Here is a 21277-nt window from a genome sequence, read left to right on the forward strand (position 1 = left end):
GCATCGTCCCTTGTCCGAATGTAGCACGTTTGAAATTTTCAAACGCTTCCAAGTGTGATGCGTTGTGAATGGTCTTATCACAAGGCAAACCCCAAAACGATTTAAAAAAAAACCTATAACCTAAAAGCTTGATTATCAAAATAACATATAACTTGAACCAATATAAAAAAGTTCATTTATCACACTATATATACTTTGTAGGATTTTCTTCTCTCAACTAGACAACTACGTTAAGAAAAGTATTTACTAAATGACTGAATCCTATATATCTCTATGCAAACGGTTTCTCTCTCCCTATCTACTTCATACATCAATCTCTACCGCATCCAAAAGCATATATCTCTAGCAAGCAAAAATCTAAATATCATGTCCACTCACATATATACATAACCTAAACGTGCAATATATACATATTTATATTTATTTGTTGGCTGTGAGAGCATCAATCATCATGGATGATGATATGTATAACTTCCACTCCACATCCAGTTACACAACATCACCAGAAAACTACCTGATTTCAGATAACCTCATCTTTCACTCATCTGTCCATCCGTTTAGCGGATCCGCTGATTTCTCAGTAGTAACGGATTCGGCTTCGATTGAAACCACTCCGGATCAGATCATTCTTCCGAGACGTCGAATCAACCGACCACAAATTGATGATCATGCTTCTGCCGATGCAATCAAGGAGAGAATTGCATCTCATCCTTTGTATTCGACACTGCTCGACGCTTATATCGACTGTCAGAAGGTTTTCTTTTCATTTTCATAACCTGATCAACCCGTAATATTCGAGTTTAAGCCAACTTTAATCCTTTGATTTTCTTGTATATTCACTCAAATTAGTTTTAATTGTGGTAGATGATTATATTTATATAATCAATATTACAATATAAACACATGAGATATAAATAATTCTATAAAGGACACTATAGTTTTATTTAGTTCTAGTACTTATCTTCTTTCACAACATGATTTGTTCATCTTTATAATAATAATAATAATAATATTTTTTTGATGTTTGTCGCACAGGTGGGAGCGCCACTTGAAGTAGCGCACTTGTTAGACGATATTCGTCACGAAAACGATATTCATAGACGAAACGCTACCGCCTTTAACTGCTTAGGACTCGATCCTGATCTCGACGAGTTCATGGTTCGTCTCTCCGTTACTTTAAAAAAATCATCAAATCACTCGATTACGTCGTACATATATATTTGAACTTTGGAACTTGTTGCTGTATTTGATGATGTAGGAAACTTTCTGCAATTTATTGTTGAAGTATAAATCTGATCTCACTAGGCCTTTTGATGAAGCCACTGTCTTCCTCAGTAACATTGAAACGCAGCTCCGCAATATCGCCATAGGTGCGTGTGTGTATATATATATATATATATTATGAAATTTATTGCATTCTTTGTTGTGTCTGGCTCAAGATAGCATAAGTACCTGGATTACTATGTGACTAGGTATATAGTAAATGAGAGAATAATCAAATGGAAAAGGCTACCTTGTGGCCCATAAAATACCATAGTTCTATACTACTGCTATAGGTTTTCTCTAAAAATGATGGCTTTTAATTACATAATATATATATTTATGTGTTGTGTAGTTTCTGGTACTCATCACTTCCTATGAATATATATTCTCATCTGCCACTTAGTCATGTACATAAAATACATAATAAATATCCTGTACTATAAATATCTGAAATAATGGGATGGTATATACATATAGAGAGATGAGTTTCTTTTTCTACCGTTCATTTTTCCTTCTGCTTCATTTAATATGTTAATTTTCCTGTCAGTAAGCGTACGCACGCGTGTTACGTACATATATGTTTGTGTTTTGTTAGGTGATCAAATGATCTATCGCTTTTCCATGTACCTCAACATAAGAAATATAGTCATCACTTAACAAAGAAACAAGAAAGGAAAAGTCCTTGTGTCTAGAATCATGGACCATTGAACAGTAATAGTCAAACATTTTGTTTAATATTTGTTGTTCTGTTGTTTCATGTGTGCAAATCACCTGCGGAGGTAAATTATCTTAAATTCTCGCTAATTTTTTCTAAATTCTATAAGGTTCTCACTGTTTTTTTTTTTTTTCAAACGCGCACACTCGGTTTCTAGGAACCAACAAATGTGGGCTGGATCCGCCCATGCTCTTAATATATATCTGTTCAAGCAAATATTATAATTATGTTATATTTTGGGATGATTTCGATATCAAATTTGGATTCCGTTTGCAATATAAGATCTCATAAAATAAAGTGCTCACAAGAAAGTAGACTTGCATTCGATTAATACCTCTTCTCCTCACGCATGATTAATTGGTGTGATGATCTCTATATATTATAATGTTAAGATAGATTAGAGAATATATGTGAACTGGAGTTATAGTGTTATTATTTGTTTTTCCTTGTTCTTTCTTTTGTGGAGGATTTAATAAGCTATTTAAAACATATAGAGATCACTCATGTTCATTAATAAAGACCCCTCTCTTGATCTTATTTGTAGTTACTTACACATTTAACTCTTGTATATATTATAGTTAAACACTTAGATCAGTTCCTTAGTCGTCTCTGAACCATGTTGAGTTTTCTTTCACTCTTTTAGTGGGTGTTCGGGATTGCTTATCAAAACTACGAATTTGCTTATCGCGTATTCATACATCAATATATACATCGTGAGTGATTGGGAACGTGCACATTGAAGTTGTTTATATAAAAAAACAATAATAAATTAATAAGAAAATAAATTGTTTGAAATAGAAGCTGTAAACTTTTTATCAAAACAAATAATGAACAACTTTGGCTGATCTTATTGAAGTTGGTAGTAATTGATCCACATTTTTAAGACCCTTTAACTACATTTTCTGCACTAAGTTCATTTATTTTGCATGCTGCTGAAATTTCATTTATTTATTTATGTTTATAGATTTTCCCTTTCTTTATCTTCAGCTTTGATTTTGTCACGTGTTTAAGTTTTTCTGGTAGGCTAATTTTCATTTCTAGTGCATTAAATTCTCTGGTCTTCGTACAGGGTTCTTTGAATTATTTGTAACGTGTGCATTTAGCATTGGCTTTCTTGAGACACTTTTCCTGTAGCTTTTGACTGGTTTTGTTTATTTAAGTTTTCTTTACAAATTTTTAAAAAGCTCTTAGGGGAGGGGGTGGTTCACTAGTGATAGAATTTATCACTCACAAGCACCAATCAAGTTCCATCATATCATCGACCATTTTTCCATCACTCACAACCTTTTTTAGTGGGGGTGGTCATCACTCATCACCACACCCAACAATTTCCCCCAACCAACAAATACCCTCACAAATAAAACCATCATGGCGTGGAAAAAATAACGAAAATGGAATTGCGTTAATGTATCACGTGTGGAACTTTATGCCGGCGGTGGGAACAATGTGGCCATCACGCGTTATACAAAAGTATAACGTGACCGCCCCTTGTTGCCTTACTGTAAACAAAAGAAAACATTATATGAATAAGAAAGCTACACCTTTAAGCTTATAAGTTTGAAGAAATATATGTTCCGAAAAGAGAAGCCATATGAATAAACCAGCTGAATATCTAATGATGCAAATATTTGATTCTCTTTACCGTTTAAATTATTTCCTGTAGCTTTTGACTAGCACCGCATCTCCATCAATTGAACCCCCAAATGATCTGCGACGATGTATCACTTGATCACAATCGCTTTCAAAGAAATTCCTCACATTGCTCTCCACTTTTAGTGACCACTATCACGAAATTGTATCATCACACTGTGATGAAATCGCAAGGGGCGGTGTATCAAGGCCATTACTGTCACCATGGGGGTCCATTATGGGACGCCCCTCCACCCTTAGGGGAGAGAGGGCATACTACTCGGAGGTTTGCGAGTTGGGTACTCGGTCGCAACCCAAGCGAGTATAGATTCCGAGCTGTAGAGCTCAGGGTGAGTATGCATGCTAGGGTTGGTTTGAATTTTTTTAATTTAATTTTAATTAGATTGTAGGTTTAACTAGGAGAGTGTCCCTTCATTTTTTGGATTAAATTAGATTGAAATAAGATGATACAATATAAGTGAATGGTGGTGTGGGGTATTTAATATTTATAGGTTGGGCTAAGAGTGACCTTGACATTGATATAGGTTTACAACTTACAAATAATTTTAAAAAGTGTATGAGTTAGCTATTAATAAAAAATTACAACTTTCAACCAAGTTATATCTTAGTTATTAGCATCATCATTCATTAGATCACCCGTAGTGGTTAAGAAAAATAATGTCCGTACAATGGGGCATTATTCGACACGTGTCATTCCAGTCAGCATGGGGCGTTATTACAAAAGTGGTGTAGTGGGAATAATGCCTAATAATGTCCATTCCAATCATTAAACAAAAAAAATAAAAAAAAAATAAAAAAGCAAACACGTGTCATCCCAGTCCCATTGGCCACATGCAAAATCCACCCCACCACTTCAGCGTTTTATTTAAAACGCTTACATGCATTTTTTTCAAAAACAACGCCTAACAACGCCGGGTGTAATTGGGGGGGGGGGTTGCGGCGTTTTTTTTTTCAATTTTTTTTAAAAATACCGCCCCACTACGGGTGGTCTTAAGTTATTTTTATTTTCGTGTTCAAGCATTTTGATTTATTTCTGTATCGATCTTTATGGTAATATATATTAACTTTAATTGTGTAAAGCATTTGATTTTAGTTCAATTATTATTATTATTATTATTATTATACCGAAAAATAAAGAAATAATATAAAACGTTTAAGAAATGTACAAATTACGAAGATAATTGAAGTATGCCGCTTGTGAAGCGAGGGTGCCAAGTGGACCAGTATAACCTTCTCGATCATTCATGAATGTAGGGCTCACCTAGAGTCACCTATCATCGAATTTGACCACTAGGCCGTGACATAAACTTCACCTTAAGTTAGGGTTTTGCAATTTTTCTAAGTTTTGATCGTTTTAGTAATCAACAATCGAATCTGGTTTTAATTTCTAATTTTTTTTTAACAGAAAATATTTTTCATTCATATTTACCAAGTTACATCAAAACAAAAGGTAGACGGGCAACAAGCTGCGCCGCCACCCCTTTCTGAATGGCAAACCCTAAAATTATTTCTAATGATAAATAATTTTAAATTTTAAACAAATACATAGTTCCCTAATATTAGGAAGTCGTAGGAAAGGTATTAAACAGACCCAATTGAATTCATTGAAGCGACATTGAAACCATTTCGTCGAACTCTACAATATGAGATTTTAGGTTTTCGCTTTAGAAATTTTTAGCATGTAGATTTTAGCATTTTTGTTTTGATTACCGTGTCTTTTTATTTGTTATTGCGTGTATTCTTTATTTGAGTCATTGTGTTTTTTTTTCCGACATTGTGTTATATTTTTCGACATTATGTTATATTTTGTAATTCATTGTGTCTTTTTACCCTCTCTAGATTTAGGAGATTTTGTTGGATAACTTTACCCATAATTTAGAACAAAATAGAAAACTAATTTCTCTTTTTTAAAAGCACTAAACGAACGAGTGCGAGCATTGGGATTGAAGATCATGTACATTAATTCAAAAGTGTGAGAAATATTGTGGAGATGACATATGTCCTCAATCTAAATTAATTCAAAAGGGTAAACAAATAATTTTCTTATTGATTTAATTAATTGATAACCTTCCATAACCGTCACCCTTAATTATAGGAATACGAATTAAGAATTAATCTATGAATTTGTGTCATCTCGTTCATCAATTATTAATTCTGAAGATCTCAGAATGAAAATTTATAGAGTATTATATAGTGATGGATGCAGAATGAAGGTTTTTATATAACACTACAAATCTCTATAAAACACTACGAATAGCATATAACACCATATAACCCTTTTATAACTTTATATAACACTACATTATATATAACACTGCAACCATCATTCAGAACTGTAGAGTTTAATATATATTTATATAGTGTTACATAGTGTTACATGGTGTTATATGGTGTTTTTTTTAGTGTTATATGTGTTATATGATGAATGTATAGTGTTATAGTGGAGGGTTCAAATGAGAAGAAAAATTTTGTAAGAATAAAAAGAATAAGGTTTAAACCAATAGAAATTCTACATTTTACTTCATTTAATATGTGTATTTAATGTTATTAATAAGGGCATATAGGTAAATTTCTAATTTGTAATTAATTAGCTAACTAATTAAAAAGTTGTAACTCACTTTTAAATATAATATTTCAAGATAAACTAGTTTAGGGTGAATGATAATTTTCGACATGTGTAAGATAAATTTTAGTATGTGTAGTATAAATTCTTAAATGTGTATGAAAATTTAGATATGCGTAGGGTAAATTTCGGTAAGTGTAAGATATTTGTAGGATAAATTTTGAAATGTGTAGGATAAAATATTTTTTTGCTTTATTAATGAGAGATAACATAATTAATGGGAGGGGTTATAAACTATTTAATGTTTTACCATTATGTCCTTTCTTCTTTTTCTTCTCACATTAAGTTTCTTCTCAAATGAACCTTCCCCTAGTGTTATATAGTGTTATATGGTGTTATATGTTATTATATGGTGTTATACAGTGTTATATTTTTTTGATAGCATGTGTATGATAGATGTATAGTGTTATATATTGTTATATATTGTTACATAGTGTTATATGGTGTTACATAGTGTTATACGGTGTTATACGATGTTATATAGTGTTATATGATGGATGTATAGTGTTATATATTTCTTGTAGCAGTTACATATTTCTGGATTTTTTAAAATGTCCGGATTTTCGAATAAGTTTAAAATTGAATCGCTAGAATTTAGGAGTGAATCGCTAGAATTAAGAGATGTTACCTAATTCGAAACATATACAAAGACACTAGTGTTATATGATGGATGTATAGTGTTATATATTTCTTGTAGCAGTTACATATTTTTGGATTTTTTAGAATGTCCGGATTTTAGAATAAGTTTAAAATTGAATCGCTAGAATTTAGGAGTGAATCGCTACAATTTAGGAGATGTTACCTAATTCGAAACATATACAAAGACACTATTACCCCTACAATTTTCAAATCAGTCCAAATAATTTTTGTTTTTTTTTTTTTTTACAAACAAAAGTTACTTTTGCTTTTCATTCCATTTTTTCCAATGTTAAAAAGACTAAAGTCCAGAAAACTTCCAAATAATTAAAACACAATTTATAATTTGTTCCCTATTGATCTCAATCATTAGATCAAAGGTTTAAAACACTTCTCACACTTTAGACACTATCCCTATCCGTTATACCCCCGGCATTGGTATGTCCTAAAAGGTCAGGCAAGGCTCTAACATTGCATAATAGGAAACTAAGATTTCCAGTAACTAACTCGGTTCATAGACCACTCCAAGTGATAAATAGGTTGGATGATTCTAAGATACAATTTCAAACTGAAGATTTCTAAATTCTTAGGGTTTTGATTTTACTTTCTTAATCACCGTCTAGAAAAAACTATACGAACGCGTGAATGAGATTCTAAATAAACTAGATAACATAATAATGTTATGGTCGATATGGGCAAAGGCATACTCCGGATAGAACGGGTGGTCTAAAGAAGTTTCACATGGACTTCCGTGGTTTCCGCTGCCTGTTTTTTACTTTGCTTTTTTGTGTTGAATGCACACCAACTACTTGCCCACTCGCACGTATTCAATCAACCCTAGGTTACTGTTGTAGTACACGTGTCAACTTTCTAGGGACTCTAATTATGTGTGTTACAGTGATCAGTGGGGCCCAGCTTTTAGTGTGTAGGAATGGGACATGTGAACACGACATCATCTGCACAGTGCAGTTCTGTTTGGTGTTATTCTACTGTTTTTTCATGGTCTAAAACATATATATGAAACAAACATATATGAGACCAGGAAACCTTATATTTCTTTTCTCATCAAACATGCAAAGTACGAGGTGTTATTCCTCCTTAATTTCATAACATATATATACACTTGATTATGAGAAACTAAACCATTTTCTTTCTTATTTAATGTGTGTGGATGGTTGTCCAGAGGGGTATAAGTAAGAGGATACATATATATGTAATTTGTTGATGGTAGAGTGAAGAAACACTGACCTACGCAGTAGCTTTGGACTAGGACTTCAACGATTAGTGACCCGGACGTTTAGCTGCAAAACAGAAACACCGTTAGGACTCGTTACAGGAATGGGGTTATTCCTGTAACCACCCTCCGGCGTGAGAATAAGTCTCGGTGTATGTGTGTAAAAGAAGTTTAGGAGAAGAAGTTGTATGAGAGCAAGATAATCATACCTTATACGTTTACCTCCATTTATAGGTTTTCCCTTAGGGTTTCCTTTAACCTAGGATATGTTCCGGTAAGTTAGAGATTTACATGATCTTCCCAAAAAGTTGGAGATTTGGTTGTACAACTTCCATGTAGATATGGAAAGTTCTAGAATAATCATTTATATTTGTATTAAAATAATAGGTTGTAACCGGGTCGGGTTGGCCGATGCGGGTCACACCTCGTCATAGAGCATTCACATTATTGGAGTCTCTAAATCAAACATACTCGATCTTTAAAATTGGTAGAGAAATATAGAGAACGGTAAAAAACCGAATCATTCCTCCATCCGATTATTAAAATAGAAAAAATATAAAAATGTTACAGTGTATCTTTAAAGATAGATGAATAACTATTCACTATTTGTATCAGTCTGTATAAATGTTTGTGAGTACAAGAAAGAAGAAATAAAAAGGTAAAAAAAATATTATTTGGTTGAATAGAGATAAATATAAAAAATCGACTGTCCTGGTTTTTAAAAGATAATGAACTTTTGAGGCTTTTTTTTGTCAATAGCTTTTAGGTAAAATGTTAATTTAGAAGTTAAAGTTGAAGTTAAAAGATAACAAATTAGTGGTTTTAGCGCTATGTTAGAGCATAGGGACTTGTCCCGTTTTTTTTTTTTTTTTTTTTTTTTTTTTTTTTTTTTTTTTTTATATGAGACGTCCATACTATATTAGTTTTTTGCTTGGGAGAGGGATGTTTTGGGTTCAAATCTCATAAACGACATGGAATAAAAGAAATTTGCCGTTCAAAAAGAAATTAGTTTTTTGCTCACTTTTCTCAAAATTTAATTATTTTATTTAAATTTTTTTTTTTAAATATGAATATCCAATACGATTACAAACTAATGGTAGGTAGACGAGCAACAAGCTGCGCCGCTACCTCTTTCTGAATAGCAAACTCTACCCTGCTAAACACAAAATTCTGCCCCTTAACATGTGCGGTTTTACTGCTTACCACCTGTTGAACCCGCTTTAGGAACCGCACCGCGTCAGGGGCGAGAGCGCCAAATGTATCGAAAGCGAACGGGACGAACACGTGCTGATTCTCGATGCAAGCTTTTTCGTGTTTAGCTACTTTGCCCGCCTCTGCCTTGGTTATCGCCTGTCCCGCCACAAACCCGTGGTCCCTTAGCCCAACGAGGGGGGACACACCTGTCAAATCGACACACGCGTGTTTCCCTCCTTCCCATCCAAAAACAAGAATGTCAGCGGGCCGTAGCGTAGATCTCCCTTCTAATGGATCAGTCAAGAAGTTCACCGGAGCTTCCTTTTTTGCCGAGATCCCTGCTCGCTTAAGGACATCATACAGCACATCTCGAACTAAATCATGTCGATACTTAAAGCCCGGTATTTCTTTGCAATGTACTGCATGCTCCCCAAAAGAATCCAAGCAACACTTCCGACATACAGGACACGGGTCATCATCCGAGAAAAGGGGTATCATTAAACGGTACTTGAGGATAGCCCGGTATTCCACAGCCGACATACATTGCCCTAAACCTTCGATGGGAACAACAGACAGGAAATCCTGAGCATGGGGGGCTCGCAAGCACTCAAACACGGCTCGCTGGCGAGGGGAAAAGGCAAACTTCTCTTCAACTGTCTTGACGATTTCGCCATATAAGGCATTCGCCAGAATTTTCTGAGCTTTAATGGGGGGCGGTGTCTTTAATATAGAAACCGCCAAGATCAAGATCGGGAAGAGAACTATGCAGATTGTCCAACGCACCCTTGTAATCAGAGTCCAACAGCTCTCCCCCACATTCGCGAAGGATGTGGTCTTGAAGAACCCAAGATTGGGCCCTTGAAGCCACAAATGCGTAGGAAGAGACATTTGTTTTAATTAAACTTATATATATCTAAAATGTTTTAATTAATTATTAAAAAAACTACAAAATAACATCTAATAAAGAAAAATAAAAATAACATAAATAAAATTACATTAAATTTAGAACAACAAAAAAATACTAGGTTAAAAAAAAACACACGTGAATTAAAACAATAAAACCATTTCACTAAAAAAACCAAAGGCTCATCCCAAACGACTTGCCACTTCACGCTTTATTTCAAGAATCCATTCCAACATCTCACCAGAATGCATTTAGTGGTCTTGTGTGATAAAAGCCAAGTCTTGTTGTTGGTTTTGTTGTTGTCTTTGAACAATTGCTTGTTTTTCTTTCATCAAATCGACTCGAGGGTGTACATTGGCTTTGTTAGACGAATCTTATTGTCTCGGCATTTCTTTTTTCTCTCCGCTTCCACTCTACAGTGAAGGCGTTAAATAGCTTGATCATGAAATTTTGGTTCATCTTGAAATTTTGAAGACCGAATTTCATGTAATAGAAGAAGTTAGGAGCGATAAATTTAGGCAATATAGTTTTGTAGAATGAATTCCATGTTGTTCGATTTTGTTTTACTTGTTCTATACGTTGCATTATGAATGTGTGATTGGATGATTAATTCTCCATATGATATTAGTTTTGATCTGTGAATTGATTTTGGTGTGGATTGTGCTGACAAAAGTAAACGACAATTAGAAAAATAGGAGATGTGTTTGCTAGTTTCATTTTTTCTTATTGTATAGGCTCGAATCGTTGAACCGACCCGAAACACATGTCCTTAGTATCTCTGTTTGGTCTGAACGAATACTAGGATTTCGTGAACAATTATATAAAAAAACTAGTTTACATTTATATATTTCGTTAACGCCAAAGGACATATTTTTTCGAGCTCGAACAAGGCACATGAATTCTCAGGATCGGCCCTGTCTTCTATAACCATATCTAATTTTACCTACAACACATAAATGCATGTGATACATGACATTATATAGCATTATAGCTTTCCATTCTCATCATTGATACTCAGAGAATAAGTTCATGTGTAATATATTGTCACATATTATATACACAGGTATGTAAAAATAAATATATATTTTTCTTTCTAAAATGTATAAATTAAGAGAAGCGACACCTAGTTTCTCTTATGAACCATGAACATAAAATTTGTAGCTTTTTGGTGGTGACTGACTTTGATTTGATGGTGGGGTATCATATATCTGTGTGCATTATGCCCCATCACTTTAATCTTCGTAAACACTGACATTGAAACGACCAAACAAAGACTTGTCCTTCCCCAGTACAAACATAAACATTATCATCCTCTTCCCACCATTGACGATGAGAATCCTCCAAACATTAGATGTAGTTTGGTTCCTCTATATTGCAATAGGAAAATCATCCCTTAAATACATACTTATACAAGATTTTGGCCCAATACTCTAAAGGATCGTTACACCCATGAATTAATGACGTGGAAACTAGGAATTAGCTTTTACTGGGTTATGCTAAACGTACATCACTCTTGTGGTTTTTAGTGAATGTAATCCCCTCGCTCTTTTACTTACCGTATTTAAAAATCCAATTCGCTACACATGTCCAAATTGAGAGAAATAAATCGAAGTTTTAAAACAATGTTATATCGTGTAATATATTTAGGGAAAATTACAAAACTAGTCATTGACAACACCCTCTTTTAAAACTAGGCACCTCATACGTCTTTGGCGACCTTTCAAGCACGGGATGCATTTTTGAAGGTCTTTTGGGAGTTGAAGCGTCCGGCCTAGGATGCGTCTTTCAAGCACGGGATGCGTTAATTAAAGGTCTTTCCCATGCGTCTTTCACGCCACGTATCCATTTTTATTGGGTTTCAGGGATGAGTCTTTGAAGGTCTTTACCCTGCATATGGGCCTTCTCCCATGCGTCTTTCACGCCACGTGTCCAATTTTTTATTGGATTTCAGTGATGGTTCTCCAAAGACGCATCCCGTGCTTGAAAGGATGCTCCAAAGACGCATGGGGTGGCCAGTTTTAAAAGAAGGTGTGGTCAATGGCTAGTTTTGTAAAACTGGTCACTTGAGTTATTTTTAGTCTTCATATATCACAATTGCGCGGTTATATAATCATCATATAAGAAAGCAATAGATACATGCAAAGTATGTGTTTTTAGTACCTTTAAATTACCAATCTTTATATTATTATATATTTTACTGGGATTTAGTTCTTGTTTCATGCATGAGTTGTGTTATACTGTTATATAATCCACAGATGAGAAAAGTACTAAAATTATTCGAGAGTAACTGTTTGACTACAAAATAATGTCTAGCTCTTTTGAAGCTATGCGCTTGGCTCATTTGGAACATGAAAACTGTATAGTAAATTAGTAATCACTTTGAATTTGAAACATTGAAAAAAGTATACACTACTTTCTTTATTCAGAAAGGTTTATTTGCTTTTTAACAGTGGTAGACTGTTTATAATAATCAAACCAATACACCCCATAAATGATTATATCAACAATCAATGTATAAATTGAATATGAACAAAAGAAAAATAAAAAAATGATTTGATATATGATTCAATTTAGATGAAGGTGGCAATATTTCATCAGAAGAAGAAGTTATAAGTGGAGGAGAGACGGCGGATAGCACACAGGAACTGAAGGATAAGTTGTTGCGTAGATTCGGAGGTCGTCGTATAAGTTCCCTAAAGCAGGAATTTACAAAGAAGAAGAAAAAAGGGAAGCTCCCAAAGGAGGCAACAAGAACATTACTTGCTTGGTGGAATTCACATAATAAATGGCCTTATCCTACTGTAAGTGTTTATCTATATAAATTTTCTCTTTATTAACTCAATCTAATTAAAAGTGTCACCACTTGGTCTAGCTGTTTCACTTGAACATTGAAAATAGTAGGTAAAGTTGTCAATGGTACAAAACTAAAAGACTATATAAAGTTATAAACACAATGAGTTTGAGAATAAGTTTGGATTTTGCTGGCATTTTTTCTTAAAAACCCTATTTTTCACACTTTTATGAAAAATGTGGTACTTTTTTGCTACTCTAAAAAAAATCAATTACTGTTTACAATGTGTCACTAAACAGTAAATATGTTTTATAAAACTGACCATCACCCTTCAAACAAACAAAACATATCACTCACTATATTTCACCTTTGCAATTAAAACTATTCAAACAAACACGACACCCTTATCTATCGATCATTGCAGCTTGAAGCGCTCTAAAATATCCGCTTGGATGGAGGCTGATTCAATCCTTATAAACGTCTTTTAGCTTTTATAGATCTTACAATGATATTCAGTGCGTTACTTTTAAATATGTAACGCAGTGAATATGATTACGAACATTATACTAACAAAATAAAACTACATAAGGGGACTGGGGGCGGTAAAACAATTTCCGTGATGGGCCAAGTTCAACGTGTGGTGGGATGCAACAAACCACCGCCACCATGAATGTTCCATGCATGAAGAACAATTTATGTGAAAGAATTCACGCGTTATAGATTGTGAGTGATGGAACATGTGAGGGGGTGTGAGGGTTTATTGTTGGGTGTTGTGAGTGATGACCATTGTCACTAAAAAAGGTTGTGAGTGATGGAAAAATGATTGATGACATGGCGAAACTTGATTGGGTGTTGTGAGTGATGAGTGAGTGATGAGTGATGACCACCCCCACCCCCCTAATAATTACTTTTCTTATATACTTTGTAACACAGTGAATATGATTACGAACATTAATCCTAAGATGTGTCTATCTGGATGACAACATAGGTAGATCTTAAGATGTAGTATTCAAATGTTTAAACTTTAAACATTTGAATACTACATCTTAAAATCTATCTATGTTGTCATCTAGATAGACACATCTTAGGATTAATGATTCATAAAGTAGAGTATATATTCTAACCGGTATGTCATTACTTTTATCACAAAAAAATAATAAATGGAAATGCAGGAGGCCGATAAAATAGCGTTAGCGGAAACAACAGGATTAGATCCGAAGCAAATCAACAACTGGTTTATAAATCAACGGAAGCGACACTGGAACCCGTCAGAAAGCTTGCAGTTAGCCATCATGGGTGGTCTTCCTGTTCCTGACCAGTATATTAATAACGACTAAAATACGCTTATTTTGCATGCATGTATATACATTCTCAACTAATTAAACACACTGTATTTATATATAAACTATAAATTATGGATTCTTTTTCTAAACATCATCGGTTGCTTTGTTGAAATTATAATTTATTTGGTATTGGGCCTTGTTTTTAACTCATTGTTAAACAATCTAATTCTACTTAGTTATTGGGCCAAACAATTTGCTTATGCATTTAATGTTGGGCTGTAAACCATTACATAGGCCCAGGATGTATTTGTTAAGTCCATATCTTTAACAAGAAATTTTGAAATAAGAACAAACTTGGTTTATATAATGAAAGTGCTATATTTATAGCAGTTATACTGTTATATGTTGACACCGATCCCACCACGACACGTGCTGATGACCCACAACTGTGAGTGAAGAGTGTATTGAGGCCGGAAGAAAGGCCGCGTCTTCGGCTTCAAGACCACTCACGATCCCTTTTATGGCATCACCGGTAATCCTGGTACTTCAAGTACCCGAAGATCTCTTGCCACCCAACCCATCCCACTAGCTAACTAGATTTTGTCTTGTATTAGCATATTTTTGTATTTAACTTTTACTTTAATGAAAAATTTATGATTCATTGGTGTTGGTGAATATGTGGTTGATCCATCAATAACATTGTCATGGTAACTACCACTAACTTCATTAAACCGTCGCTGAAACCACCGTTGATGATCCATTATCAAGTTCAATCACTAAACACCCACATCATGTATTCCGACGGAATATCAAGGGTTCAACCTTCACCATCAAATATGTCCGTCCGTTGAAAGTGGTATGTCATGTGCTTATTTAGTCGCTTATTTGCCGGTAATTAAATGAAGTGTTTTAAAATAAACAATATGAATATGTTTATTCCAAAATAAACAATGAAGTCGCTTATTCGTCGCTAAAGGTTTCAAACTTTGTATTTAGTAGAATTGGTTTTTCTATTCAAAAGGGGGTGGCGGCGCAACTTGTTGCCCGACTACCTGCCATTGCTTTGTAATTGCCCTTTTTTGTGTGGAACATCATAGTAATCTAGTATAACTCCGACAATTTAAAAAAAAAAAAGAAAGAGAGTAAGCAATTATAAATACACTTGCATACATGTATGGAGAATTTTCAAGGACCAAAATTTGTATACAAAGTTATAACTCATAAACTCACTCCCTTTCTATTTGCTGAACCTCTTTTTCACATGTAAACCATCCTCATTTTGATCCCATTTCCTGTACTCCATGTAAGCTAAAACTCATTTTTTATCCTCTTTATACATATATTACCTTCGACTCGCTACTCTCACTTTCGGTATTCCTAATACCTTGAACTAACTCTAGATGAGATGCGTTCAAGCAATCCGGAAACTCCTAAACTTCAAGGATTTTTAGTTTTTACGCACAAAATAAGAACGAACTTTCACTTTTGTCTCATTTTAGTATTGTACCTTTCTAATACATTTGAGTAATTAAAAGACGGTTTTTCTTATGTAATTTGGGTCATTGTGAGACTCTTTTACAGTTCGGGTGCAAAAGGTTTTGTACCGATGACCCAATGGGATAAGGAAAACCCATTTTTAACAACTCAAATATATAAAAAGAAGCGCAATGCATAAAACGAGTACATAAGTGAAAATCTGTTGGTATTTGATGACGAAAAAACTTATCGTTGGTGTGTTACCTCGGCGAGAACTGACTATGGGAAACAGTAGCAACTGAACTTACATCATCATCATTATCATATCGTCGTATTTTTTCTTCTAACTCGTTGATTTCATCATCGGCAATAAACGGGGGATTAGAGGGCGGTGGCAACGGCTCGTCATCTTTTACCAGCATTTTTAGTGCCATTGATATTGATGGTCTTAAAGCCGGGGCTTCTTGGGTGCACAACAGGGCTATATGTACCACTTTGATGGCTTCTTTTTGGAAATTAAGGTTGGGATATGTGTGAAACATTAAGTTCGGATCAAGGATTTCTTCCACTGTACCTCGTTGAAAATGTCTCCATGCCTGTTGTGTTTTAACAACAAATCATTAAGTAGAATGTTAGAATCATGGTTTTAAAAAACGGTTGAGGCGTGCGCCTCGAGGCACGCCTCAAGGTGAAACGGCCAAAAAAAACGATTCTGAGGCACGCCTCAGGGGGTTTATACTGTATGTGCGCCTCAGAGGGGCTGAGGCGCTAAAATGGCTGCGCCTCAGGCGCGCCTCATGGGTTTTTGATATTTGTTTTTGAGTTTTTGTGTCAATTTCAAGCAATTTATGTCTTTTTATGGTGTTTTTTATTGTTTTGATGAATTTGATGATGAATTTAGTTAGTATTACAATTTTTATAAGATATATAATATTTATATTTATTTTTTAACACCGCCTCGGGCTTACGCCTCGGTTCGCCTCGAGGCTTACGCCTCGTGAGGCGTGAGGCGAAGGGAAAACGCCTCGAAACTCGTTTCCGTTTTTTTAAACCTTGGTTAGAATTTTGTACAACTATTACACCTCTAAATATATATGGGTGTTTAACACTTACAATTGCTACTAGGCTCTCTGTGTATTCTGTGTTTTTACTTCCATTAATTTGTATTCCCGTAACTATCTCCAGCAACAGTACACCATAGCTGTACACATCCGCCTTTTCGGTTAGTTGACCATAGGCTAAATACTCTGGAGCCATGTATCCACTGGAAAAAAAACAGAACACATTGTATCAGATTCTATATTGTGGCGGTTTCTTAACGCTTAATGTGGGCAAGTTAGGTAAGTGTGTAACCAAGAAGGGTACTTACAGTGTTCCTGCAACGGCAGTGCTGATGTGGCTCATATCTCCTTGAAAAGATCTAGCCAAACCAAAATCGGCTATTTTCGCACGAAGCCTCGAGTCCAACAAGATATTAGCAGCTTTAATATCCCTGTGAATAATTCGAGTCTTGGTGTTCTCGTGTAGATAGACAAGACCTTCGGTTGTGCCAATGATGATCACAAATCTCTTTTCCCAGTTTAATTCCTTACCTTTCGTTGCATCTGCAATATAATATCATATCAATTTTATCAACTTCAAGAATACAGAACTTTTAATGTAAAGAGATAATTTAAGGAGTTAATTGCCATTTTAGTCCCTGTGGTTTGGGTCATTTTGCCAGTTTAGTCCAAAGGTTTCATTTTTAACATCTGGATCCAAAAAGGTTTCATCGTTGCCATTTTGGTCCAACTGACTTAACTCCATCCATATCTGTTAAGTCTGCCAAGGGCATTTTTGTCATTTCATTTTTCTTTTTATTAACCCTTTTTTCTTTATTGCTTTTTCTTTTAATGAAATGACAAAAATGCCCTTGGCAGACTTAACAGGTATGGATGGAGTTAAGTCAGTTGGACCAAAATGGCAACGATGAAACCTTTTTGGATCCAAATGTTAAAAATGAAACCTTTGGACTAAACTGGCAAAATGGCCCAAGCCACAGGGACTAAAATGGCAATTAACTCTAATTTAAGGGTACAGTTCAAAACACGCTGGATTCAGGTCGGTTGACCAGAAACACTTTTTACAAATAATTAGTGTGTTGAATAGGATTACGGAAACTGTACATATTATGATGTAATACATTGATTAACATAAATAGGAGGTTTTATACATTAAACATACACTTTCCGTTCAACCCATTTCATATCTTTCCTTCGAGTAAGATGCCATTTTCATCCCTGAGGTTTTGCCAGTTTTGCGACTTTTGTCCAAAGGTTTGTTTTTTTCGCATCTGGATCCAAAAGGTTTGAAATCTTGCCATTTTCATCCCATTTGTTAACTCCATTCACTTTTCTCCATTAAGTCAGGGGTATTTTTGCCTTTTTTGTTGACTTAAAGGGCAATTCAGTCTTTTTCAGGGGTATTCAGCCTTTTTACATAACGTGAAAAAGATCGAATTGCCCTTTAAGTTAACAAAAAAAAGACAGAAATACCCCTGACATGACGTCACGGAGAAAAATTTACGGAGTTAACAATCCGGATGAAAATGGCAATATTTCAAACCTTTTGGATCCAGATGCGGAAAAACAAACCTTTGGATGAAAGTCGCAAAACTGGCGAAACCTCAGGGACGAAAATGGCATTCTACTCCTTTCCTTTTTATGCTTTTCTTTTTACCCATTTAACCCATTATACATAACCTGAATCAACACTTTCCTAACTAAACGAAACGATTGACAATGAAACTTAAACATGGTTTTGATGATCATTTTTAAATTGTTTCTTTACCAAAGATGAAGCGATCGAGGCTCATGTTCGCTAAGTACTCATATACAAGAAAACTTTCGGGCCCTGAACAGCTGCATCCTAACAGCCTGACCAAATTTTTATGTTCAACACTGTTGATTATATTAACTTCATTATAAAAATCTGCTGCTCTGAATTTGTTATTAAAAAAAAGCCTCTTGACGGCAATCTCTCTTCCATCTGGAAGAACTCCCTGAAAATTTAACATAATATAAGAACTATTTAGTTTACGTTACTTTTTGTATTATCGTATATGTATAATTGGTACATAATATAAGGTAGTACCTTGTAGACAGTCCCAAACCCTCCTGCACCGAGCTTATTGGATTCAGCCCAAGAGCCTGTAGCTTTCTCAATAGCGGAGTATTTGAAGTTCAAGCTACTGTCATTAAGAATCTTTGCCATTTTCTTAGCATCATATGAATCTGATCATTAACACAAGTGTAATAGACGATTTTAGCATATTAGTTATGTGATACTTCAATTGCTTATGAGTGGTCGATTAAGGTAGGTTTATCGCTAACGAGTAATATAAATGGCTTAAAAGGAAACGGGTCGATGAGCCAAATGGGTAAAAACTAAAAAGTCACCTAAAGTGTATTTTTTTTAATACAAAGCAGCCTAGATCATTTTACAAAAATCAGAGTACTGAAATATTATGACTTTCGTAATCGTATTTGAATAGGTATAAAGTTTGGGCAAAAGTTTTTGGTCAAGCCAACGCAGCCCAACTAGACGTACGATTAAGGGCATTTTTGTTCGAGTGTCTCAAAGGCTAATTGCTGACTCCAGGATCCGGCGAGTTTGACGGAGCTTCGGTCCCGAAACGACGTGTTCGGTGCGATTATTACGACTAAGAAAGGAGTAGAAATAGAATACGACACCGATCAGTCAATTTCAATCTGGTCTCTATTGATTATTCAACGTTACAGCACCACGAGACCAGTTGGACAGCATGTCCCCTCTGGGAACCAAAAGCTTGTCCAAATGGGAACCCCATGCCCCTATTTATAGACAACAACATATGGGTCCATCCGATCGGATTGCCATCCGATCGGATTGACCTTTGACATTTACAAAACCTGTCCAACTTTCTCTATTCTATACAATATTCAACACACGCTCTATCTAGCAATTCGCACAGTGGCAGACGTACGAAATATGCACCAACACTAATCAAGATTGTTTACACATTGTACGTACCTGTTCTTTTCTGTTGTAACCATCTCCGTCTTTGTATATACAAAGCAATCAACAATGCAACGACAAAAATCACAACGGCGCTAACAACAGCTGCAACAACAGCTATCATCTTCCCTGAAAAACCAATCAATAAAAATTACAACATGGTAGAGCCTCAACAATCTGTAACATCCGCTAACGTGTTTAAAAATTACCTCTGTTTTGTGATCTGACTGGCACAGGATTGAAAAAATCCGTATCCGAATACCTCATAAAACATCCAGCCATCAACGCACGCCCTTCAGACCACGGCAAGCATCGCGATAACGATTCAGAAGCAGCCTCTAAACAACTTCTACAAGAATTTGCAGTCAATGTCCTCCAGCAATTCGCCAACACGTATACCGACTCGTTAACTGTCCCAGGCCTTATCACTTCTTTCCTTGCAAAATAACCACCATCTGTCAACGCATCCCTCACCGCATTCGACACAGCCTGCGTTACCGAATCTTGAAACACACTACTCTTTCTTGTGGTATTCCCACAAATAAACGTGTCACCAGTTCCCGTGTATTCTTCATAGAAGCTGTAGTTCTGGAATCTCATAAAACAACCGTCTTGATAAACAATACCGCCAGTATTCGGAAAGCAACGGGAAACAACAAAATGCGCCGAGTCATAGCATATGATGCAGTCGCTAGTCGAAAGATCACCGTAGCATTGAAAAAGTCCGTAAGTAGCATCAGGTGCTGAGCCTGTAGTTGCTGTTGCAAAGTGTGAAGACTGAACTTTGTTGCCTAATTCTTCCGTTGTTCGGATAAAGTTCGCGACGAACAGCGTCGGGTTGTGTTCTGTCTGATTAATACATGATAGATTGATGATCTGGTTTCTAGGAGCTCCTTCTGATCCACCTACCATAACTAAAATAATAATAATAATAATTCTCATAACAACAACAACAACAGATGCTCTCTCTGTTAATTTCTTCATCGTTGAATAAATCATCAAATAAGCCGATTGAATTATGTTATGATGACACTTCCTTGTGGTGGTGAGGCTGTTTAAAAATTAAAACAGAAATGTGAATTAGGTAAATTCTTTGAGTAGAAGCAAAATAATACAATTCTTAAAGAAGCAAAATAATATAATCATGACATCATAAATGATATTGTGACACCATAGTTTTACACACATTAATTGCAGCCCTAACAAACTCAGAAATTCATATTACAATTTACTGACACGGAGTCTGTTAGAATAAAATAGTTTGTTACAACAAACCCTAACTAACTCCAACTGATTAATAGTAAAAGAATGAATGCAGCAAGTAAAATGATTATAGTAAACAATTAGGAATATGAATTGAAGGATTCAGGTTGTTACTTACAGCAGGATTTGGAGGAAATGATGAGAGAGAAGGAAGAGGGGGGGGGGGGGGTTATGAATATGAATGATAATTAATTATTGATTTGGGATTAA

General features: G+C 35.1%; 2 protein-coding genes across 2 annotated transcripts; one reads left to right on the forward strand and one right to left on the reverse strand.

Annotated features, from left to right (window-relative positions):
• Positions 1-240: 240 nt before the first annotated feature.
• On the forward strand, positions 241-14447 carry LOC110871677 (homeobox protein knotted-1-like 6). Its single transcript, XM_022120395.2, has 5 exons — positions 241-754; positions 1036-1158; positions 1259-1370; positions 12794-13020; positions 14183-14447. Exons 1-5 carry the CDS (start codon positions 452-454, stop codon positions 14345-14347), a joined length of 930 nt encoding a protein of 309 aa, XP_021976087.1. The 5' UTR covers positions 241-451; the 3' UTR covers positions 14348-14447.
• Positions 14448-15436: 989 nt separating this feature from the next.
• LOC110871675 (cysteine-rich receptor-like protein kinase 2) lies at positions 15437-21274 on the reverse strand. The gene is made up of 8 exons (XM_022120392.2): positions 21186-21274; positions 20014-20855; positions 19820-19933; positions 18902-19041; positions 18599-18809; positions 17139-17373; positions 16883-17033; positions 15437-16365 (listed from the first exon to the last, which is right to left on the reverse strand). The coding sequence occupies exons 2-8, from the start codon at positions 20801-20803 to the stop codon at positions 16030-16032; spliced, it is 1977 nt and encodes a 658-aa protein (XP_021976084.1). The 5' UTR covers positions 20804-20855; positions 21186-21274; the 3' UTR covers positions 15437-16029.
• Between the last annotated feature and the right edge of the window lie 3 nt (positions 21275-21277).

This window comes from Helianthus annuus, chromosome 8 (genome assembly GCF_002127325.2).
Source record: "Helianthus annuus cultivar XRQ/B chromosome 8, HanXRQr2.0-SUNRISE, whole genome shotgun sequence".
Taxonomy (NCBI): Eukaryota; Viridiplantae; Streptophyta; class Magnoliopsida; order Asterales; family Asteraceae; genus Helianthus; species Helianthus annuus.